The sequence below is a fragment of the Drosophila mauritiana genome, chromosome 3L (assembly GCF_004382145.1).
Source record: "Drosophila mauritiana strain mau12 chromosome 3L, ASM438214v1, whole genome shotgun sequence".
In the NCBI taxonomy this organism is placed as follows: Eukaryota; Metazoa; Arthropoda; class Insecta; order Diptera; family Drosophilidae; genus Drosophila; species Drosophila mauritiana.
In genome coordinates, this window is record NC_046669.1 from 9,163,058 (window position 1) to 9,187,410 (window position 24,353).

General features: G+C 46.4%; 3 protein-coding genes across 4 annotated transcripts; 2 read left to right on the top strand and 1 right to left on the bottom strand.

The window, feature by feature from the left end:
• The first annotated feature begins 535 nt into the window (after nt 1–535).
• Nucleotides 536–13,809, top strand: LOC117141570 (homeobox protein prospero). Of its 2 annotated transcripts, XM_033305082.1 has the most exons (7): nt 536–3,155; nt 8,703–8,872; nt 8,995–9,068; nt 11,495–12,051; nt 12,322–12,491; nt 12,557–12,636; nt 12,698–13,809. In XM_033305082.1, exons 1-7 carry the CDS (start codon nt 1,887–1,889, stop codon nt 12,871–12,873), a joined length of 2,496 nt encoding a protein of 831 aa, XP_033160973.1. In that variant the 5' UTR covers nt 536–1,886; the 3' UTR covers nt 12,874–13,809. The 2 variants fall into 2 exon arrangements, with proteins under 2 accessions (XP_033160973.1, XP_033160974.1); XM_033305083.1 differs by lacking the exons at nt 11,495–12,051; nt 12,322–12,491; nt 12,557–12,636; nt 12,698–13,809 and adding an exon at nt 9,570–10,995 and having other exon boundaries at nt 537–3,155.
• Nucleotides 13,810–13,949: 140 nt separating this feature from the next.
• Nucleotides 13,950–15,324, bottom strand: LOC117141575 (ubiquitin carboxyl-terminal hydrolase isozyme L5). The gene is made up of 2 exons (XM_033305088.1): nt 15,133–15,324; nt 13,950–15,053 (listed from the first exon to the last, which is right to left on the bottom strand). The coding sequence occupies exons 1-2, from the start codon at nt 15,206–15,208 to the stop codon at nt 14,155–14,157; spliced, it is 975 nt and encodes a 324-aa protein (XP_033160979.1). The 5' UTR covers nt 15,209–15,324; the 3' UTR covers nt 13,950–14,154.
• Nucleotides 15,325–15,393: 69 nt separating this feature from the next.
• On the top strand, nt 15,394–24,289 carry LOC117141569 (titin). The gene is made up of 4 exons (XM_033305080.1): nt 15,394–16,011; nt 16,855–23,296; nt 23,359–23,517; nt 23,582–24,289. The coding sequence occupies exons 1-4, from the start codon at nt 15,866–15,868 to the stop codon at nt 23,891–23,893; spliced, it is 7,059 nt and encodes a 2,352-aa protein (XP_033160971.1). The 5' UTR covers nt 15,394–15,865; the 3' UTR covers nt 23,894–24,289.
• Nucleotides 24,290–24,353: the final 64 nt, after the last annotated feature.

Here is a 24,353-nt window from a genome sequence, read left to right on the forward strand (position 1 = left end):
AATTAGAATAACAATAATGCAGAGACAGCTTTTTAAATTGATGACTTCCTTGCCGCCGCCGTTGTATTTATAATTAACAGTGTCTGCCGCTGACATTATGTACATTGTACATTTATTCAAACAAATAAGCTATAAAAATTCCTTGAGTTAGAACATATCCACTGGAAGTTTTGAAATCTCCTGCCCGCCAGAGTTGCCAACCTCCTGCACAGCTGTGACCTTGAACAGATCGCTACCTGTTCACGTGTTTTACGACTTAAAGACAGTCGTAAACATGGAGGAACTGTAAAAAGGGCAATAAAACTTAACATTTATGTGCATTCCAGGTGGTCCTGCGGAACGCCCAACGATGTGGCAACCCTAGGCAAATGAACTGTTTTACCTGCCTAAAAACGCACAATAGCAACAACTACAAGAACGGCGGAGAGCGAGCGGACGGCACAACGGATAATTTAGTGGAATTTTCAAAAATAGCAAAGCCAGCAACAACGAACGGCAGCAATAATCCCCCAGCGAGAGCACAATAATCAAAGATTAAATCAGGTTTATATGGAAAGGGTTAGCATGGCGCAGGAAGAAATACACGTTTCCTAGCGCAGCAACAACTACAAACACCTACAACTGATTACACTCTCACACGACGAGGAAAACGAGAGAATGCGAGAGCGCGAGAGAGAAACTGTGTTTATGCAGAGAATTTCATGATTTTAGAATTTCTGCCCAAACCCGTTTATGCTACATGAAGAAGTTAATAAAATTAAAAGAACAAAAAATATTTAAATTTATGTTGGAAAATATCATTGTTTCGTTTCATGCACTGGAGCTGCGTTCATTGGCTGATCCATAAGTGCAAAACATTATTACATAGATAAACCGAAATTGGCCATGCGTAATATAGTTCAAGTATTTAAAAATACATAAACTAGGAAAGGACTTGCCATAAACACAGTAACAGAGAGAGTGAAAGAGAGCAAAAGCGGCGACGCCGGCAGAGCACAAATATCCGTCGCAGCGCTTGCATGTTTTTCGCTCATTTTTCGTTCGTGTGCGTTGCGGCGATGTTGTGTTTTCTCACGGCGGTGAAAACACTCTGCGACGACTGTGACAACAACAGCAACAACGATAAGATTTTCCGTTTTTCCGTATGGAAGCAGAAGCACTAGCGGCATTTGTTTTGAAAGTAAAGCAAAGGCGAGCGAGAAAAACGAAAATATAAAGCAGAGGAAGACGGAAAAAGCAACGCCGCTGCCGACCGCGCCTCGCTGTATGTGCCTGTGTGGTGTTGTGTGCGTGTGTGTCTGTGAGCCTACCGCCTGTCTGTGTGTAAGTGGGCGCGAACGTACGGTCGAAAAGGAAGTGAAAATAGTGCAAAAAGGCCAAGTAATAATAATAATAATAAAATAGGCAAAAAGACAGGCCCCAAAAGAGACCGACCAGACCAGTTTCAAAAAGCGCCTATTTCCAGGCTCTTTGTGTTATGTGTAGTGGTACGTGTGTGAGCGGCAACAACAACAGCAGCAAAAGCAACAAAAACAACAACTAGAAGCGACCACATACGGTGGAAAAGGCCTTTTTTCAAGGAGCGAAAGGCAATGCGCGAACGAGCAATAAGAATAATAAATTACACTTTGCTATAATAAGAAAAATTTATACATATATACACACAAGCGGGAGAGGCCCACACACACATGTGTTTTTCCTCGATGAGAGTGTGTGGAAAATTGTAATAAAATATGAACCGCAGAAGCAGCAGCAAAACGAGAAAAACGAGAGAAAATTTCGAAATATCGCATGTGCCATTTTAAGCTTTAAATAAATTATATCGTACAGTATTACACAAAAGGAGAAAAAGAAAAAACAAAACAAAAATATAACAATTGAACAAAATGTCCTGCATATCGAGCAACTTTAGCTCCTTCTTCCTCAACTCGCTCAACGATCCTTCAGAGTTTTCCAAGTACTTGAGCAATGGCGAGCTCAAATGCACCAATTTCGAGGAATTTCAAGTGTTTGGCTGCGGCGCAGGCGCGGCGACGCAACAACAGCAGCAGCAACAACAACAACATCAGCAGTATTCCCACACACATTTACCCAATGGCAGTTCAGCGACGGCAGCAGCGGATTTTCCCAATTACGAGGCAACTACAACGCCGCAGCGGGAAAACTCCTCCTCCATTAGCTCAGGTAGTTCTGTTAATCCCGCACACTATGCTTCCGCCGCTGTCTCAGCCTCTGCCAGCGTCGAAGCCAGCGCATCAGCAGCACCGACCTCCACTCCAGGAATCGCAGGAGCAGCAGGATCAACTCCCCTCACCGCCACCCCCTCGAGCAATCGCTGGCCAACTGCAGTGGCCACGCCCAATGGCCATCAATCCACCGCCTCGGCAGCGGGCTCAGTGCCCCAGCACTTCGATGGATCCTTTGAGTTTATCAAATATCTGCGACACTCCACGGACTTTACGCCCAGCACACCGAGTAGCGCCAGCGAAACTAGCTCGTGTGCGGAAAAGCAGGTCAGTGTTAGTAAATCGGGCGTCCAAGCAGGCGCCACACCACCACCGCCTGCTCAATCGCCCGTTGCCGGTGGTCTGATCGATTTGGATACTAGCACCTCGCAGAAATCACGATCTGCCTCCCGCAAAGTGGCAGCTTTGTTGTCTTCCGTTTCGCGGGCTTCCAATAGTCTGGTGGACACCAGCTCCTCCGCACTGGATGTCTTCGATCACGATTCAAAGCAGACGATCTTTGATCTACAGCACATTGCATCCAACGGATCGTCCAATTCGAATGAATCTTCGCTGGAAATGCTAGCATTTCCCAATTCGCACCTCAATGCCTCCAATTCGAACACCTCATCCGAAGGAGCGGCCTGTGGAAGTGCGGGAGAATTCGGGGGATTGTTAACCGGCGCCAGTTGCTCCTCCTCCACGGCTTCATCGTCTTCTCATGCACCGAAACTCCTCGGAAGCTTTGTGATCAAGGAGAACTTCGAAGTGCATCCGTCGCACAAAGTGGAAGAGGGCATCTTCCAGCACATGAACAAGCTGCCGTCGAAGAAGAAGGATACGCTGAAGCAGCTGGGAGTTCGGTTCACCGGCCAGATGACGCTGACGGACAAATCGATTGTGGTGGAGAATTTCATCAAGTTTTGCGAGGTGAGTTACGCTTCCCGAAATCGAAGGGGTTGGGTTTCCAGATGTTTTCGGGGTGTTAGCGAGTTAAATTTCTGTGTGTGAATATTTTAACGCTCTCCGCGCGCTGCCCATTTCCATATGCAATTCGCACATATGTATGAATTAGGTGTTTGATGGGGTCTAATTGAGGTTGGCGGAGGGGATTGTATGCTTTACATCTAGAAGTACAATTTCCTTTTATTTAATTCAAAAGCTTTTATTTGGAGGTTTATTAATTCCCAAAAGACTGAAATCCATGTAGAAAATGTTCATAGACTGGGGTCAATACATTATGATTTGATAAGAAGAACTACTGATAAGTTACTCAATTGAATGCCTGATTTAGAGGTCAATTTATCACTGGTCTTATCTAACTGATACTAATTTTTATAAGCTTTCTGATGTAGCCCGCAAAAGTAAATTTTACAGAAAATGTATAAGGAAGAACCATTTCATAGAGTTCTTGATTGCCATTTCTATAATGTATCGATTAGAAGGTTAGTAATGTGTATTACTTTGGCTAAACTAAAATGTAATACATTTTTCGGTGCTCCCGCACCCTATATAAATATAGTACATAGCAATTGGGATATTCATAATATAAACATGCACCCTATCTATATCCTATATCACACACACTGCCGTAATTCCACCCGCACTCACACACGCATTCGGGATTCCGTTTGCCCCCCACTCACACAAATGTCATTATAAATTGTAATAACAGGAGCAGTGATGCCGGCGCCTCAGTCGACGTCGACTGCAGCCAACCACAAATTCAGCATACAACTGTAATCATGTGTGCTCAATGTATGTATGTGCGTATGTGTGAGTTCTAAACACCTATACATGCGGGGGGCTAAATCCCCACTTTCCACCACCACCACAACCCCCCGGAAAGCCACCCGAGCAAACACACACACGCAGACACGTTTGGCGCCCTTTTCAACACTATGGCAGTCAACCCCAAACACTCACCACGCTCATTACGCTCCGCTTTATCACAAACACACAGACACAGTCACATCTAGATTTGTTGCCCACCCGTCGCATCCCCCCCGCCCTCTCGCTCTTAAGCCCACGCACACAGACACACATTCTCCAAAACTATGTACAAAATGGCATTGATGGCATAATACAACAAAAGCAAGAACAACAAAAACTGGATGGGGGCGGAGAAACTACGATGTAGGCGAAACGGAAGGGAAGCCCAAAAACCCCCCTCTATTACAACATTTTAGTTCTAAGACGCTCTCTCTTTTACTTTACCTACTTGGCTCCCTAACTCAAAATTGTTGCGCTCTCTCATTTCTGCGGTAGCTGCTCTCTCCTGGCTCCCACTTTCTCTCACCTCGCTCTGCCTCTCGCCTTCATTTCCTCAATTCAAAACTTACTTGAAGGCTGAACTACCAAAGTGTGTGTAGTTCTGTATGTGTGTGGCTTCGAGTGTGGGTGTGGGCAACCCCCAAAAGCTTGCTATTGAGTAATTGTGTGTTGTCCCCCCACCTTCCTATTCTCCTTCTTCTCCTGCTCGTCCTTCGTCTTCTTCTTCTGCTGCTCCCTTGTATTCTTTGGCTTCCACTCCTTGCTTTCACACATACAATCATCAAGTTACTTAGAGGGGTGCGGGGGAATGGAGAAATGGGGGGACATCGGACTGTCCGCTAGCTGCTTGGGCATGTCCTTTTCCGACTCTCTCGATTTCGTCTTGCATGTGTGTGAGTGCGTCTGTATTTTATCAACACATTTTATACATGTCTCTATCGGAGCGACCATTAGTACAGTAGAACTTGCCTAAGAATAGTAACACAAATTAGAAATAAATAAATTTGGTTAGAGCGAAAGCTATAAGCTTTTTAAAATTGCAAAAGTCAGTTTGAATATTAATTCGTAGATTAAAAAACCTTATCAATACACTATTTGGAGGGTTTTAAGAGCTAATTTATTGCACTTTATAACTTTTTAATCAACCTGTTCAATTTGGTTTTATTTTTATAAATTAGATATTATTACCAGATAGATAGATAGAATTACCATTTTCAGATACATATTAACTTCATTTTGCTTTGTTGTTAATTGACATGCTTGCTGTAATTGAATGAATAGTAACGTGGGATGTTTATAGCCTAGGAAGCTTGACTGTAGGTGAGGCTGTGGATGTGTGTGTCGCCCAGCGGCGTCGTTGAAGGCTACTAAGTGCGCATGCAGTCAGCTCACCCACACAAGTGCACTCGGTTTTGCCCAACTTTGCGGCCGAGTGTGTGTGTGTGTAAAGGACAGCTTAGTGGATGAGGATGTGAAACGTGTGCGGTGGATCGGGGTTGTGGGTGGTTGGGCGGAAAATGGGTGGCGCTCGGGCAGGTACAATGTCTCGGCTTCGCACAATTTACGCGCACACACACTCACACTCGCGTATGAAAGCAGGCGCACATATGGGGCATTGATTATAATTTTAAATTATACATATGTATGTATGCGGGCACATGCCGATATAACTGTACTTGCTGCATGTGATGTCTATATACAGGGCTTTGGACGCGTATATATGTTTACATATACATATATTAGTATATGCAGGCGCACATATGTACATATGTTTGTATAATTCTAACGCACACATCAAATATTTAGCTTTTGTGCAACGTTTTGTCGCCTTTTGGGAGCACACACCACATTAAATTAGTTTGGTGTGGGGTCATTTTTCCGGAATTTAGAGCGCATTTAGAACGGGCTTACCTTAATTAAAAAGCCCTTAATTAGTTGCCTAATGGAAAGGTGTAGAAACGGCGGGTGTGGGCAAAACAAAGCAAAGCAGAGGGTGTCGAAAGCTGTAACCCTTAACCCTTTAAAAAATAAAACCAGTCGAATGGGGCAGCACACGCACCAAAGAGTGAAAGTGTGAAAATTTCCCCCACTTACACACACGGGCACACACATTAACGCACACGACGCAAGCCCTGGCAAAAGGAATCAAAAAATCATGGCAGCAACAGTCAAACATTTGGCTTTTGTTGCTCTTGTTGTTTCTCGGCACGCACAAGCAACACCCACACCAACAACAACAAAAACAGCAGCAACAACAACAGAAGAAAGGAAAACAATTCACACTTGTCTCAATACAAACAACAACAAACCGCATCACACCACAGACAACAACCGCAATCCCGCCACACACAAACACACAAGTGCAAACGCCCGAAATGCTCCCAGACACCCGCACACCTACACACTCACGTTCACTACGTCACGCACAAACACAAACCATGTCTGCCAATAAGTTTGCAAAAAAAAAAAAACAATAAAAAAAAAAAAAAAAACAAAAAAGGGAAAACAAAAAACGAACACAAGGAGGAGACGCAATAAAAACAGAAACGGAAAACAGCAGCGAAAACAAGAACAAAATACCGCAACACATTGCCACTGCTTTCATTCCTCTTTTCCTGGTTATATTTGTTTTTTTTTTTCTTTACTTGTAAACCTTTAGAGGTAAATTACTAGGGTATATTGTAATTAGGTAAGATATGTTTACACCATACACCTGATTCAGTCGGGGTTTAAGTCTGTGCTTTAAAACACATCTTCGTTTGAAAAAAAAAAACATTTTCCATTCAAATTTTTATTTCTGAACACATTACTTTCATATCATTCTAAAAACTGAAGGGTACTTCTCTTAGTGATAACAAGCTAAACAGATTATTATTATCCTTGGACAAACCCTAAAAAGTAGGCAACAAAAACCTAACAATCAATAATGGAGTCTTGATAGTTTGTAGTAATTCATTAAATATTAAATATCAAATGAAAGATTTTTTAATAAACCCAAGAATAGGGTATCCCATAGTTGAATAAACTTAGAGTGTCGTTATTTTGTGTGCTTTTTAACTGTGAAACAGTTGAGTGGCCATGGGCGGTGTGGCCGAAGGGGGCGCACCACTTGACAGCAGCAACAGTCCAGAAACCACCATGTTTGCCACACCCCTTTAAGCCCCAACGCCCCCGCATAGTTGATTGTTAATGAGACACCTGGAGAAGTGGCCAGGTGTCGGCTGTGCCTGTCAGCGCTGGAAAATAAGAGAAGCAAATAAGAGAGTGTGTGGAGTGGCTGTCAGCCAGTGTTTTCCTGCTTTTTGACAGGGGTTTTAAAGTTTTCGCTTACTATTCGCCCAAAAAGCAAGACACGGCATGTCACTCCATTTTTGCTCTATTGATTTTTAACATAATCAAAACCGAAAATGTATGCACACACACGTACACATACACAATCAGTGAGACGTACAGCAGCACAGTCAGCAATTCGCATATGTGAGAGGACCTTTTTGGGGGTGGGTGTGGGTGTGGGTGGAAACCCTGGGTGGATGGGTTGGTTGGATGGTGGAAACCCTGATTATGAGGATGTTGATAAGTTCCGACGACGAACGGAACTGAACTCTCTGCGCTGCCGAAGACTCGCACTCACACAATCGTCCATTAAGCCTACCATCTAGCTATCGCACACACACACACACTCGCCAAACACAGAAACACACTCACACACAGACAGAGAGGCTTTCATGGTAACCCTTTGAAAAGGGGGGCCTTAGCAAATAACCCCCAAACCCCAACCCCTCTTTTTGGGGCAAAATGGCTTCATTGAAAATGTTGTTTGCTTTTCTATTTGGGTTTGCTTTGCTGCCTTTTCTGCTTCCTTTTTCGCTTCGCCCTATTCTATATTTTTACACTATAAAATATACATTGTAGGGGTGTGAGTGTGTGTGAGCCAATGTCTGTATGTGTGTGTATGGGAGCTTTTGCTTTGGCATGCTATTCAGATCCCGTCGCCACCCACCCCCCCTCGTTTTTCCACCCAACCCAACCGTCGTCCTTTGCAAGTTTTTGGCTTTTGTGTAAAATTTTCGTTTTAAACTTTTGCGTTGTACACGAATTATAAGTTTTGATTAGTAGTGGGTAAAGTTTTCGCTCGCATGTGTATGGGTTTTTGGGGGTGAGCTAGTCGGGTCGGTTTTGGTTTTTCATACATATAGAGAAAGTACATTATGTAAGGCAAATACATATGTGCAGCCATAGAATTTGACGTCCATGAATATACATCCCCACACACATACTTCTACGTGGAAAAACAGCCTAAAAGTCGAGAAAATTATGCTAAAAAGTGGTGGAATGGGGGGTGGGTTCCAACATGAAAGGTGTAAGCTAGTTTAAAACTAATGGAAGGGTGGTTAGGGGCGGGGTTTTACCAACCAGTAAAACCGGTATGTCTGGAAAATTACTTTACAACTAGAGTTGGATTTCTAATTTAATTTTCATCTAATTAAAATGCATTACTACTTCGTTATCTGACATTTTTGACGAAGGCCACACAGCTGGGGTTCAATTAGATTTTAATGGAATTCTAAATTAAACTATAAGTGGAACTTTAATTATACATATTTTGAAATGAGAAACGTTGAAATACATGTTGGTCCTACTTGGGGTAAAAATTGCACATATGATTTATACTAAATGTACCCATTTTCAAACTATCCCCAAAAGGAATACGACATCAAGGACCACAGGCCATGGCTGTCACTGAATCAGTGCGGTTTGAATAAGCCGGAGCAGATCAAATTCGCTCGATATCTGGGCCAGGGACTGCCGACGTTTACGCTCTTCTGCATTTATAGCAATTTTAAGAATCTGTTCTGCACCAAACGCACGGAAATGTGAGTATCTTCATCATCGTCATCATCATCATCGTGTCCCCCGATAATTGAGTATCCTGCCGAACTTGGAGTAGCCTAAAAGCATGCTATTATAATTGATGAATGTCCTTTTTATTTTGCAGCTACACGAAGGATGGCTACAATCTGCCTTATATACTCGACAAAACCAAGCGCTTCCTGGCCAACACAACAGCTGGTAAGTGGAATCTATATCTAAATATAGATGTAGATATAACCCCCTAGAACACCCGACTCCGCCATACCCGATTTCCGTGTAGTGCAAATGCAGCAGAAGGCAGCATGAACCGAAAATGTAGTCAGGCAGAGGAAAATTAATAAAAAAAAAAAAAATAAAAGCGAGACATGAAAGCCAAGTGGCGAATGTGCTAAATTTTAAAAATACACTTGAAACTAGAAGTGCTTACATTCATTTTTATGATTTTTCTACTTTGCACTTCTCATTTCTATTTCTATTTCGTGTCATTTTCTATTTCGTTTTCTTCCTATCAAAATTATAAGAAAACTACCTACAATTTGGCCTGCCTATTTTTACAAAATTTCGTAAACTAATCAATTTTGTCTGCGCGCGCTCAAAAAAAAAAAACACAGAAAGAAAACTATTTTAATTTTTGACTTCAATTTGTTTGTGTTTCCTCTTTCTTCTTCTTTTTCCAACGCATACGCTTTCAATCACTAGGCGACAATACCAACAACAACATCACCAACAACACCAGTAACAAGACCAACAACAACACCAGCACAACAACAACATCCACACCGGTCAAACAGACACCACAACAACAGCAGCAATCCGAGCAGGATCCGCTGGCACCCAACTCACCTGCAACACCGAAACTTGCAGCAGCAGCAGCAACGGCCACGGCAACGACACCAGTGGCAACATCGGTGCTGGTAGCAGGCACGCCGGCACAGGCAGTACCACGCACAAGGCCAGCCACGCCCACAATGCCAGCAGGAGCTGTAGCTGGAACGCCTACGACACCACAGCAACAGCAACAGCAGCACCTGCAGCAGCAACATCAACAGCAGCAACAACAGCAGCAGCAACAGCAACAGCATATGTTGCAGCATCCGCACACGCACCCGCATCCGCATGCCCAGCACTCGCATTCGCACACGCTACCCCACTCACTTCCGCACCACCTGCAGCCAGGAACACCAACGCGCAGTTCGCATCCCCAGCTGCCGCATCCGCATCACTATCCACCATCGCCACACTCACATCCGCACCACCAGGCGGGGCATCACGGTCTTCCACATGCCCATCACTTTGCCTATGCCCATGGTCATCCGCATCCGCAGCAGCATCATCCGCACTACTATCCGCATCCCCACGCACATGTCCAGCATATGGCGGCGATGGGATATCCGGGACCACCACCAAACGCACAGCAGGCGGTTGGGGGAGGAGGAGTTGGTGGCGGAGTTGCTGGTGGAGCAACAGGAGGCGCTGGATCAGCAGGAGGAGGAGGCGGGCCATTGCCGCCCACGGCCATGTGAGATTGGGGTCGGCGTGGCGCCAAGGACAGCGGTGGTGGCGCCACCTGTTGACACGCATAGGCTGTTGCAGAAGGACATGGCAGAGGATTCAGGATTCAGGATTTCGGCCCATCCCCCATCATCCTCCCAACCTGTCCTAGATTATAGTTTTCCGTTGATGTGCATCGTCATATTAGTTTTTTAGTGTGCTCTTCGTTTTTAGTTTATGTTTCGTTTATTTAGACTAATTTTACACAAGCTTTTTGCCAAATTTTATAAAACTATGCAAATTTTGTATTACGTTTGACGACGATAAAATGAAATTGTTGGACAACGATCGATCATTACCCCAAAACTATGCAATGTTATTCCTTGAAAAGAGATTATTACATTTACACACAAACATCACACATTTACACGCTCACCAACACGAAGAACACGAGTATAGAAAATCATGCTAATGCTATTTAATATGGTAATATATAAATATATATTTTAGTAAGCCAAGAACAAATGATATGTATGTTAATGTAAAACCAATCCTAACTAAACACAACATACGATATACATACATATATATGGAAATTGTTTGCGAACCCAGAAAATATATATACACAACTAGCAAGAAGCGATTGAGAGAAAATCGATTTGAATGTTGTTTTTACTTGAGATTTATTGCCTGCGTCGCGCCTCTGCATTTGCGCTAAACCAATTAATACAGAGGAGAACTTTCATTTTCTTGAAGCTTCCAATTGAAAATTGAAAAGAGAACGCAATGTTGCACCTAATGGTCATAGTTCTCCTTCACCTTGGGGCAATATAATTAATCAAATCATGCAGCGCCAAGGAAAACATGCGATTCAAGTAAAAAACCGCCTTTGATTTTCAGCCAAGCACAATCGGTATTTTATCTTATCCTAATATAGATTTTTATTTATTCTTTAAACATTGTATAAATATTATTTTCCTTTTTGAAGTTAATGCAAACCATTGCAATTGATACTACATACTTTTTCAAAATTTTGTTCTGAGCTCAGAGGCGATTTCATATGAAAGTCGACTCGCACACATCCTTGGAGTTCCGCTTCCTGAGTGTGTTGGTATTCCGATTCTCTCTTGTAGACCTCAAGAACATGGCGGCGGCCAACGATGGCTCCCTGGAGTTCGCCACCGGCAGCGGCGGCGGCAGCAGCAGCAGCAACAACAGCAACACGTGCAACATGAACATCGGTAGCAACAGCAACAGCAGTGGCAGCAGTGGCAGCAGCAACCCAGTGCCAGGATCGGTGATTAATCCCAATGCGGTGACCATGCCAGCGGGCTATGTGACATCATCGACGGCGCAGCAGCAGCAGCAACAGCAGCATCAACATCAACATCAACACCCGATGACCATGGATCCGCGCTACGGATGTGGAGCTCCACCGGCCCTATTGCCTCCACCGCCGCTTCCGGCACTGGGACCACCGCCCAGATCGCTGGAGCAGCTCATCATCTACGAGAACTTCGACGTGCACGAAACGCACCGGATCGAGGATGGGGTTTGCACTCACATTAGCCGCCTGCCGCCCAAGAAGCAGGAGCTATTGAAACAGTTCGGTATACAGAGTAGTAGCCAGCATTGTCTGAGCAATTATGAAAAGTACATACTCATCGAAAACTTCATCAAGTTTTGCAATGTGAGCAAAAGTGTATCGAAAGCAGATATCAGCAGGAGGCACCACTGTAGTCTAGCGGAGCTTTGTTCTTTGGCCCCCCAATTGGCGTTCGAAACATTGGCACTCCATCTGTGTACATAGATACATATCCAAATTGCATCCTCATCTATTGATACCCAGTGCAATGAACAAAACTCTTGCCCATCCTTCATGGAATAGAACTTAATGTATTTCACCCATTCTCTTCCATTTCCGCACTTTTTTTCGTTTCGTACTCTTGCATTTCGACAGGAATATCAGATATCCGATCATCGACCCTTTTTGGACTTCCACGAGAGCGCTTTATCCAAATGTGAACAACTTAAATTTGTACGATATCTGGGCCAGGGGCTATCCAATCTGACGCTAAACAAGATCTATGTCGCCTTCAAGGAGCTCCTGGGCAATGGAAGGCCCGAAAAGTGAGTTCTCTCAAGTGGCTTGATCTGAGTAGCAAATCTATTTAAAATTCATGATTCTCCTACAGAGCTGGCATGGAGAGCTATAATTTGGACGCGCTGTTGAAGAAGAAACGAAAGAATCTATATAATCGCATGCATGCCGCTGGTAAGCATAGAATTATCATGCAATATAGTAGGGATATTAATATTAGACTTGATTTTTACAGCGCCCAGCATTGACCTAACTGCCTATGAACCGGGACAACATAATGCCCAAGCACATCTGACCACGCCACGCCCCCATCACGCCTTCGCCGCCCTAAATGCCGCGACGCAGCGCAGCGAAGTATGCAACGAATTGACGCACACGGGCTTGCAGTACAGTTACACGGGACCCCGGTAGAAATTGGCATTATCGTAGGACCCCATCCGAAAAACAATGCAATCCTCATCGGCAGATGAGTGCCCACACGCACACACCCACACACGCATATACATATACTTCTTCCTGGAACTGGACCAGTAACTGTTGTGTCTTCGAAACATAAAAATGAGAGTAATTTAATTTAATCGCCGCGTGCGAAATCATTGAAAACTAAGTGCTAAATTAAATGAGCGGGGGACAAACAAAATGTGGTCTCCCGATGGATAACTACCAGACACTAGTAAAATTAGCCTAAATGTTAACAAAATTTAACTTTAATCGAATGAAATTCAATTAAGCCAACCAGATATCAACACGACGCAACAGGCAGGAGAAAGATTAGTTTAAGCCAAATACAGATATTTATACGCAAGGTAACCATATACAACAATATACATATTACGAGTATATATACATACACATACATAAATATATTTCTGTAGTTGCCATAGCGCTTAGAGGGTGCAGCACACTTCCACATGGCCAAATCCTGGCCAGAACTATACAAACATATTAGCTTCGGTTTCCTTCCAGCCCAGCCATATCCCCCCAACTAAAAAACCGCTCCCAAATCTTCAGCCCCAAATGAGCCGCATTAGTAGTAGCGATTAGCTGATAAGTGAAAACACCAAAATTGAGAATACTAAATCAAAGACCTCCCAATGAAAGTTCCCGAAATACGCATACTAAGTAACATGTAGAGCCTAGTTTTTAAGACGAGAGACAAATTTTTAGCATAGAACTGGCGAGCGGCACAGACGATTAACAAACTAAATATTCCTATATACAATATACATATTATATACAACAAGCGCAGCATCAAATTCAAAGTGAATATACGCAAAAATCAAATGCAATGAGGCAGAAAAATACAACCAAAACATAGCAATTGTAAATTATATATACCAAATATATTCTATACGAACAAAGGCAAACCAAATCCACTCCACTCGTGTTTTCTTTACGTTACCGAAACTGTTTATTTTTGCGTTCTATTTAAATTTTTTACTATATGTATAAGGTATATTTAGATTAAGACGCAGAAGTGCGTACGATTAACTGGCAGAGAGCAGGATGTTTAATATAAAAACTAAAGTACAGTACAAAGGCAGTTTCATCTAACTACTAAAGAGCAATATAAACTGGCTCTCCTCGTTTCAATATCTGATAATTTCCTTTCTTTTTTTTTATTTTAATTATCAATTATCGCAGCAATTTTAAATTGTCCAACGGGAAATTTTAAATATATACTGTAAATGCTTAGTCAGTATCCTTTTTGCGCTGCGCCTGTTCGCGTTCTAGCGCTCTCTGCTTGGCCTTCTCGTAGATGGGCATCAGTTGTCCGTTCTCGCCCAGCATTTTCAGCAGCTCCACGATGAAGGGCAAATAGTTGTGCTTGCGCCGCACATTCTCCACCTTGTAGCGCTTCTTCTTCTGGATCTCGTACTCTATGTACGTGCGCAAGCTACTGATCTCCGCCTGTCGGTCCTCCTCAGTGTCCATAGCATTGGGAGCCGGATTGAGCAACTTCTCAATCTGCTGTTCATAAATGCGCTGCCTGTCCGACATCAGAGCCATCAGGTTGAAGTGGATCTCGCCGTCGCTGTAGCGCTGCATGCGCTTCTCAATAATCGGACGCACCACATCGATCCAGTTCTGCTCCGGCTTGATCTCACCAAGATCTATGGGTCCCTCCCTCAGGCCGTCTAGCTCGTACAGTCTTCCTCCGATGGGCATATAGCCGACAAAGTGGTACACGTCATCGTCCTTCTTCTGGCTCTTGGTGTCCAGCTCGAAGAGTGTTGGGCGAGCAAAGGAGTTGTGCACCGTGCGAATCTGGCTAGCGTTGCTCAAAGTTAATCCCTTGTTATAGGGATCGAAGCACTGGCAGAACTCCTTAAAATTGGTGAGAGTCTCGCCCAACTTGATGTCCTCATGCTCCAGGTTCATCAGCAGGCTCAAGATCGCCTGGGTGGCGCATGCGTTGTTGATCACCTGCTTGGCGAAGAAGATGTTCTCTCGATCCAGGACCACTTTTCCAGCGGGTTCATCCTCCTGCACCCACTTGAACAGGAAGATCAGACCATGGATGGGCTCTAGGTTCTTGAAGGACTCACTGTCCAGACTCCAGATCTCCTCCACCTGTGCGCCATCGCATCCTGGTCGAACGTACACAGTATTATTAACTTTTCTTATCCCAATTGCCGGCGTCGCTGGCAAAGCCCGCCAATAACTTACCGAATTCGCGAATAAGCTCTGTGAATACCCCGGGATCGGATTCAATGAGACACCAATTTCCAGCACCGTCGCCCATTTTAATAATAGTCACTTGAATATCTTTCCACTATAAGTTTCTTTACGAAAATGCTGCTTTTTCTGCACCAAATTTTCTGTCAACTCACAGAGTGAACAAACCTTGCCAGATTTGACGGAAATCAAACGAGTGGCCTACTGCTTGTGCCGCCCTGGAAAAATAGTATGGCAACTCGACTATCCGCCATGACACAAAGCAAAAGCGGTGTAAGAAGAAGCAGAAGACGAAAAAAATATGTGCAAGCAAATCTCGCGAAAGAAAATGAAATTTGCAGCACTTGTCGTGTGTGAAATGTGAACACAGAGTGCACTAAACAATAACAAGACAATAATCAGCATTTTAGTGTTTATTTCGAGGGCTAAAACCACCGCTGAGTCGCCGTTAAGATGAAGCGAAAATACGAAAATTGCGTGCTGCAGCAGAGGCAGCAACAAAAACGCTATTCGTTGTAGATATATACGTACATATATATTTATATATACGTACATATGTGCACATATATATATGCAAATCTATACATAATAAAGAAGTGTCCGGCGGAGAATTGTATGCGCGATAATAAATAATACGAATAATAATAATTAATTTAACGGACGAAGGCGCGCGAGCGAAAGAAAAGAGGCGAGAGAAAAAGAGGCGCGAAAAGTTCGCAACAAAATGGTTGTCTCCAAAGACAACAACAAGCGTCGCCGCAAGGAGACGGAGACGCCCCCACCGCCTCCGCCCGCCCCGCCCACTGCCTCCTCGCTGGCACCTCCGTCGGCAGTGGCGGCCATCGAGTCCTCGCCCGAAATGCCCAAGAGGTGAGTCCGCCAGTCCACATATGCCCAACGATATGGGTAATGTTTAGAGGGCTTATCCATTATTACATACGTGTGTGGCACTAGATGGAGATGACGTCGCAGCGTTTGCTGGCTGCTTGATTGGAATGGAAACGGATAGGGGTTGGGAGTGGGGGACTGCAGGGGTGGGGGGTCACAAGGGGGAGTAACTACGGAGGGCAGCTCTCGGTTTGTTGTATAAGCCAGCGTCAACAGCGTGTCGTGGCGTTGTTGTTTTCCTCGACGAAGGGGTGTTTCGCATCCGCCGTTGGGGGGGTTGGGGATCGCTCCTCCTTCCCAGCAGGTGGATATATATACAGTGGTTAGTCACTAAGCTGAATATTCGGCTCTGATAATTAGGCAATATTTACCTACGTAGATTGCTTTACTACGTCGTGGGTACTTCACCGAATACATAGCCAATGCACATAAAAGTGATTTATTGCATACTTCTTTAATATTTGATAAATCAAATTTATTGTACTAATTTTAAACATTACACCTGTTATTTTACATTGTCAATTAAATAAACTGTTTCAATGTTGTTTACAAATACAAAGTAATGACCTCATTGTTGTTCCAATATTCTTTCATTTATTTATATGCTAAAAATAAATTGATAGCCAAAGAATAATACATACAAAAATCTTTAAATAAAGTTGGATGGTAATTGTCCGTCGTTTTATAAACCGAATTTAGCATTTTATCGAATGAACACTGTTTGTGATGATCCCAAATGAATATTGAATTTCCCAATTTATATCATGTTGCCTTGTTACCAATTAAATATCTCTCACACTGCTTTTTCCTACCTTCCATTTGCAGAACGAAGGTGCAGGCACAGCGCAAGTTTGCCCAGGGACAGAGTGCGCCCAGTAGCTCCTCCAGCATCGCCTACAGCGCAGCAGCAGCGGCAGCTGGATCCGGATCGGGGCCCAGCACCTCTGGAGCGGATAACAATCAGCCGCCTATCGAGATCCTGCCCAACAAGTGTCCAAAGCCGCAGGACTTTCTCACCTTTCTATGCTTTCGTGGAACTCGCGCGTTGCCCGCCCACTTGGATTTCCTTAACCAGGGCAAGTCCAAGGATTCGGAAGCCTCGTCGACGGGAGCCAACAATAATAACAGTGCAAAAAAGCCCAACAACAGTCGAGCGAGCTTGGTGGGCAACAAAAAGAAACGCGGCCGCCCGGCCAAAGGTGCGACCAAGAAGGTGGAAGTGGTAGCCCCTGTACCCGATCCTACTGAGAAACCCTCAACAGCTGAAAAAGCAGCTAGTGATAAAAACAATCTCATTGCAGCCGAAGCGCCTAAGATTCCCTCGCGAAATCCTACTCCTGTACTGCCAGGAGCAGTGCGAAAACGAGCGGAGGTTGTCACCGATGGTAATCGACGTGGAGCAAGAGGCAGAGGAGCAGGCATTTCCCACGATAAGGCTGCAGCCCCAGCATTATCCAAGGACAACAAGCGCCGCTCTAATCGTGCCAGCACGAAGGAAAGTAAGCCCGTCATTGATGATGACCATTCAGAGGATCTCGAGGAACCAGAGGCAGATGACGATGAAGATGAGTTCTTCTCTGCTCACGATGCCACCTCGCGCAATGGTGAGGAAGTCAAGGCAGACAGTCCTGTAAAAGCGGAACCCAACAAAAGGGGACGACCCTCGGCAGCCAAGAAAGCTGTGGAGCCCGCGCCGGAAGGCCAGACAGTTCTGAAAGATAAGGCGCCCGTTAAGCGTGTAAGGCAACGGGAGTCACCCATTTTTATACCCTCACCCGAGTCCTCCGGTCGAATGACAAGGCAGAGGGCTTTTTTTGAGCCCGTTAAGGTTCCGCCGCACCAGGAGGAATCCGGAAATCATGATCCACCAAAGGATGAGCCCAAAAAGCAGCCTGAACCGCCACCAAGCAAAACGGAAAAGGAGCCAGAGCCAACTAAGCAAATAAAGGAAGCCAAGGAGAAGACGAATTCCAGTATTTACGCCAAAGAAGCAAAGCAGCAGCTGGATAATGGGGACAGTCTACATGGCGCGGGGGCGAAGGGAAAGAAAAGTATGAACGTCTTTGATTTTAGCTCAGATGATGAGCAGCCCCTAGCCAAGTCCATCAAGCTGAAAAAGGGTGGCAAAGGGGCGAGTCCTAAGAAAGGTGGAGCTGCACCAATTGCTCCGGCAGCCAGGAATCGCAAAGCGGCAGCTAAAAAATTAGATAAGGAAAAGGAAATTGAGAAGGAAAAGCAAAGAGAAAAGGACGAAGAGATTGAGAAAGATAGGGCCAAGGAAAAAAAGGATAAAGAAAAGGAGAAGGAAAAGGAAAAGCAACCTGTGCCAGAGAGCAAAGTGGAGGAGCCACCTAGTGGTGGGAAAAGAGGTAAAGCTGGTAAAAAGAAAGCAGAGGACGCACCAGCGGATGAGGAAGACTTGGCACCACCGTCCTCGAAAAAAGTCGCCACCAATGCCCGAGGATCTCGAAAGACTGCGAAAAGCAAGGCATCAGAGGATTCCGCGGAGCTAGAGCCTCAGAGATCGCAGCGGCCTTCCCGCAAAACCAAGGAAGCTGCAGCCATTTACATGGGCATCATTGGTCACAAGCTTCAGCTGGCCGATGACGAGGAGGACGACCTGTCAATGAGTAGCTTTCCTGACATACCCAACGTGAAAGAAATGGAAAAGATGGAGAACGAGATCAAGCGTAATGCGGCGGGAAAGTTAAACGTGCCGGAGGCCTCGACGGTGCTTTCGGCAGGCAAATCAACCCGTAAGCCGTCGCCCCGACCCAAGGATTCCCCAGTTATTGCTCCGGTAGAAGCCACCCGCAATGAGTCCCCCTCCCCTCCAGAAGCCGAGGAGGAGAAGCCACCACCCCCAGCCCGTCGTGGGCGTCCACCTAAGCAGAACAAAGTAAATGCCGGTCCAGCTCACAAACCGCGAATCGAGGGCATGTTGGTTAAAAAGGGCTCCCTGGCTAAGATGTCTGAGCAACAGGCCAAGCCCAAAGCCAAGTCCGAACATTCGAAAGTCGACTCCGACGAGGAGGAGGACTTTCTCATCAACGAGGAGCTAAACGAAACGAAGCGAAAGCTAGAGAAGAGCTTCAGCGACTCGGATGACGAACCCCTGGCCATTAAAGTGCCAGCGGTTGCGGTGAAAGAGAAGGAATTATTGCCCCCAAAGATGGCCAGTCCACCGCCCAAATTGGTACCGGTTCCATCGCCCATCTCTGTGCCCACGCCTGCAGTTTCGGTCGCTCCCTCGCTAGCGGTGCCCAGTATACTACCGACTTCAACTGGTACCACTCAGCTGACCATGCTTCCGTTGACGGCAAAAGCGACTTCATCATTGGGTTCCATGCCGATGTTTCCAAGCATTCAAGCAAGTTATTCACCACTGAAAACCATGGAGAAGAAACCGCCGGTGCCTACGTCCAAGATTCTGAACGTTCCTGCCACGTATGCGCTGCCGGGAAGTGCTAGTGGGGCTGTAAGTTTTCAGAAAACCTCGTCGTATTTGCCGCAGGCATCGCCCCACTACCATTCCGGTTATGTGCGGCCACCACCTACGCCCACCCATCAGTTTGGAGGCGGAGCACCGTCTGGGAGTAAAACTCCCTCCCAGGGCTCATCCCCGCTGAAGTATCAGACGCCACCGACAACTTATCCACCGCCCATTGAGGCGTATCAGTGTCCAAAAATCAATCCAAACTTTCTAACGCCTAAGTACGAGCGAAGCCCACTGCCCAGATCATCGACCAGCAGCTTTCCAAGCCCATCGCCGGTGAAGTTTCAACCGACATCGGGAACCACAGCTACCACCGTGGGCACTCCATCGTCTGCCACCAAAAGTCCCTTGGCACCACCGCCGCCTTCTCCGCCAGTCAGCCAGGTTGTGATCCAGACATCCAGCTTAAATCTTAGCATGAGTATTGCAGCTACAGTCAATGCCGCACCAATGCCAGTGGCCTCTACGTCGGCAGCGGCATCTCATCAGGCGACGGTGGCAGCCACAGTAACAGCCACGTCCACACCACCGCCGGCACACAGTAATAGTGCAGGAACCGGAGGAGGAGCAGGTGCCAATTCTGATCCTCTTAAAGACGAGATTGGGAGTATACTAGCGCAGGCCACGCTGATGCCCAGCAAAGAGGAGTCGGGCAAAATCTTTGGCATTGCCAGCGTGAGTTTGGCCCAGAGTTCTGGACCAGATAACACCAAATGCACCTTGGGCAAGTGCGGTTCTATACACAAGCCTGTGTTGGGGCCAGTGGTGCCCACGGAGGGTTACTTTGGCGACCAGTTGTCTAGCAAAGAGCGGCGCAAGGCAAAGGTTAACATGACGCACGAGCAGATTCAAAAATGGCTCATTGAGTGCTCTTCCAATCCGGATGAAATCCAGGACGATTTGGATGACGATTTTGATGACAGCTTAAGGCCCCAGCAATCGACTACTCCTCCGCCCACAAGAGATGATAAGGAGCTCAGTGCAAGCTTTAGTTCATCATCGAAAAATACGCGTGGCGATCTTGGCAAGAGTGAGAGTGCCTGGTCCGCCAAGGGACCATCCCTGAAGGCAACTCCTGTACTGGTCACTCCTCCCAATCGCAAGGAACTACACGAGCAGGCGGATAGCAAGGACTGTGATGCTTTGGACTATGACAAATCATCAACACCTGTGAATCTCACACAGAAGATCACATCCAATGAGTCTTTGGCTGGTGAAAAGAAAGTTAACGATCGTAAGGGCAAAGAGTCAGCGAAGGCCGCTGCATCTAAGACTGCACCTCAGCCAAGAAGTGCAGCCGCTACTCCTCCTACACCCATCTCTTCCACACCCACGCCCGCATCTCTCACTCCATCTAAGAGCAGCCCAACGCCACCGCCAGCTGTGAAGCAAAAAGCAGAGAAGGGAAAGAGAAATGCCACTGCTGGCGGTGGAGCAACTGTATTAGCTTCTCCGCCCGCAGCACCAGCTCCTGCAAATCCAAAACGTACTCCAGTTTATAATCAAAAGAACGCTAAGGCCCAGCAGCAACAGGAGGAGACAAAACCAGCATCTAATCCTCCAAGCAGTGCGGGAACCAAACGGGAATCGGTCTATGCCTTTGGCAAGGATGATGAGTCGGGCAATAAGCCGGGCAACCGACGACGCAATGATCCTAGTCCAGTTCCTGCCCCAGCTCCCGTGGCCAATGCGCTAAGTGAACGGTCTCCAACGAAAAAGAGAGCAGCAGCCGCAGCAGCAGCGACGGCGGTCCAACTAACGCTGAGTCCTACGGAGAACTGCAAGATCGAAGGCAAACCATCGAAGGCGTCCACAGGGAGAGGAGCTAAAAAGCAACAGCAACAGGCTCCGGATCCACCAGCACCACCCGCAGAAGCTGGTGGCGATTCAGATGCAGAGGGTGCTACCTTTTACATTCCCCTGCAAGGAGCTGGAGTGGGTGGCAGCGGTGATGGAGGCATTCAAGGCGTAGCAGTCAAGCTGGGACGAGAGGGCCCCGACGGCCCCAATCAGAAGGTGGTTATGCAGGCCACTCTGGTGACCAAGGCTCAAATGGATACCAACTCGAAGCCGTTGCCAGAGTCGTTGAATACCAATGAGCTTGTAAAGACGTTGCTCCATGCGGCCAGCAATGATGCGGCCTCAACGACTACAAGCCTTAAGAGCTTGCCCAAGGCGAGCACATCGGCTGCGGCGGGTGCAGCAGCAGCAGCACCTGGGGCCTCCAGCTTGGTGCGCGTGAACTCCAACTCATCACTATTTTCTGGCTCCGCTAAATCCCGCACAGCTGCCCAGACAAGCTCCACTGCAGCAGCCGTGGCTAAGAAGTACAAGGATGACACACCCATTAAGATGGCTAACAATACGGCCTTTCCGCGACACGATGATCCCACCCAAATGGTGGAAGCGCCCATCTTTCGACCAACGGAAAAGGAGTTTGCCGATCCCATTGAGTTTATCGAGCGGATCACACCAATAGCAGCCAGGTTTGGCATTTGTAAGATCATTCCGCCGGCCAGCTTTAAGCCGGAATGCCGGATCTCGGATGAGATGCGCTTCACAGCTTACAATCAGTACGTGCACAAAATGCTCCACCGCTGGGGACCTAGTGCCAAGGAGCTGAGTGCCATCAAAAAGTACCTGGCCACCCAAAGCATCGTTATGAATCACCCGCCATGGATCGGTGGAATGGAGGTGGATTTGCCACGATTATATCACACGGTCCAGGAGCTGGGAGGTCTCAAGGAAGTCATCGAAAAGAAGAAGTGGGCTCGCGTGGCGGAGGAGATGTGCATACCCAAGCTAGCTCAAGATCGTGTGACCAAGCTGGACGACATATACTGCAAGTACCTGTTGCCTTACGATACCTTGTCACCGGCAGAGCGGCAGAAGCTCTTTGACGAGGTGGAGGCCGACTGGGCCAAGCGGGAGGCACGGGCTCGTCGGAATGCGGATCGCTTTGTGAACACGGAGAGCGTGTCCAACGAGGAGGACGATCTGAGCAGTGACGAGGACGAAGAGTCCGAGGAGGAGATAGACGGCGTGTCCATGGAATGCATCGTGAAGGGAAGAAGTATGCCACTTAGCCAGTTTTACAGGATTGCCCGTAATACGATGGCGCTATGGTTCAAAAGCACTGATCCTACGGTCAACGAGGTGGAAGCGGAGTTCTGGCGACATGTGGCCGTTCGTGACAGCCATGTGTGCGTTCACTCGGGCTCCATTGACAGCTCAGGCTGGGGCTATGGCTTCCCTAGTCCAGGACCCAAGGGAAAGGGCTCAAACTATGCCAAGCATCCGTGGAATCTGAAAGTGTTGACCAATAATTCTGGTTCTGTTTTGCGATCCTTGGGTCCTGTTATGGGCGTAACAGTTCCCACGCTCCACGTGGGCATGCTTTTCTCCGCCTGCTGCTGGTACAGGGATCCACATGGCCTGTCATGGATCGAGTACCTTCACACCGGTGCCTCCAAGCTGTGGTATGGAATTCCCGATGATCAGAGTGCGAACTTCAGAGCTGCTCTCACGTCGCTGATTCCGACGCACTGCCAGAACAAGACCATCTGGTTGCCCTGTGATACGGTGATGGTGCCACCGCACATGCTCACGGATCGGGGGGTGTCACTGTGCCGCATCGAGCAGAAGCCAGGCGAATTTATTGTGGTCTTCCCACGGGCCTATACCTCAAGCCTGGCCACGGGTTATGTGGTCTCCGAGAGCGTTTACTTTGCCACAATGTCCTGGTTGGATTTGGCCAAAGATGATTTCAGGGTATGTTTTAGTATCTGCTCTAGCACTTTATGCAAACTAAGATTTTGTTTTCTGGGTTTTAGGACATCCATGAAAGCTGTGAGCCAGCCATGTTCTCTTTGGAGCAGCTGCTCTTTGCCTTGGGTTATGACCAGCGTGTCAACTCCGAAGCCCTGCATCAAATGTTGCCAATGCTAAACGACGTTTGCGAGAAGGAATCCGCTGCCCGAGAGCAGCTTAGGGTGAGTTAAGATTAGGCCAGCTGTACAATCTGAAACTTATTTATTGATCCCTGCAATCTTACAGGCTGCTGGTGTGACATCAACCGAAAAAGTGCAGGCGGAGAAGGGTCAAAAGGCCAAGAAGCAGCAACAGCCGCCATATAAGTCCATCGAGAGCGAATGTGACCTGTGCCGCGCCAACCTGTACATATCGATGGTGCGCACCGAGGATGGCAACATCTACTGCCTGCAGCATGCGTTGAAAAACCTCAATAACGGCAACATTCAGGCGAAGCAATGCAAGCTAATCTACGCGTATAACGTTGATGATATTCAACAGCTTATACGGCAACTGCAGGAGAAGATCAACCATAAGGCAGCCGTAAAGAAAAAGTAGCATCGTCGGCGTCGTTACTAATCGGCGGCGCACGAAAGATTCAGGCACAGATAAAGATACGGATAGAAATTTGGATTAGGAACCCAGCGCAGATGTACATATTAAGAAATGTGTATACCTATGTGATTCGCCATCGCTAGTGAGCAGCTAATTGATAATTGGGTGAAATATAGAAATGTCTACAAGTTAATCCATGGACGCACAAAACACACATATTAATGCAACGTTTATCTCCCAGTTGACTAACTGACACTATTACTAACTGTAAGATAAGAGCGTAGGATCGGATATAGGAGATGTAACTGTTCACATTTCAACGTGGCAATGCTTTCAATTTTGACTAGTTTATACATTATGTCGATAAGAAGTTTGCAATGAATTTTGTTTTCCATTTAATTTTTTTGTTATGCAATATTTACCCTCCCCGAAAATGTTAACCCCCCCATTTGTGTTATTGTAT

Bases quoted from the DNA above. Each gene is read 5' to 3' on its own strand.
- LOC117141569 (XM_033305080.1), top strand. From the start codon at position 15,866: ATGGTTGTCTCCAAAGACAACAACAAGCGTCGCCGCAAGGAGACGGAG. The intron at 16,012-16,854 runs GTGAGTCCGCCA...TTCCATTTGCAG, and splicing joins TCGCCCGAAATGCCCAAGAG to AACGAAGGTGCAGGCACAGC. The intron at 23,518-23,581 runs GTGAGTTAAGAT...GCAATCTTACAG, and splicing joins CTGCCCGAGAGCAGCTTAGG to GCTGCTGGTGTGACATCAAC.
- LOC117141570 (XM_033305082.1), top strand. From the start codon at position 1,887: ATGTCCTGCATATCGAGCAACTTTAGCTCCTTCTTCCTCAACTCGCTC. The intron at 12,052-12,321 runs GTGAGCAAAAGT...GCATTTCGACAG, and splicing joins ACTTCATCAAGTTTTGCAAT to GAATATCAGATATCCGATCA. The intron at 12,492-12,556 runs GTGAGTTCTCTC...ATTCTCCTACAG, and splicing joins GGCAATGGAAGGCCCGAAAA to AGCTGGCATGGAGAGCTATA.
- LOC117141575 (XM_033305088.1), bottom strand. From the start codon at position 15,208: ATGGGCGACGGTGCTGGAAATTGGTGTCTCATTGAATCCGATCCCGGG. The intron at 15,054-15,132 runs GTAAGTTATTGG...ACGTTCGACCAG, and splicing joins AGAGCTTATTCGCGAATTCG to GATGCGATGGCGCACAGGTG.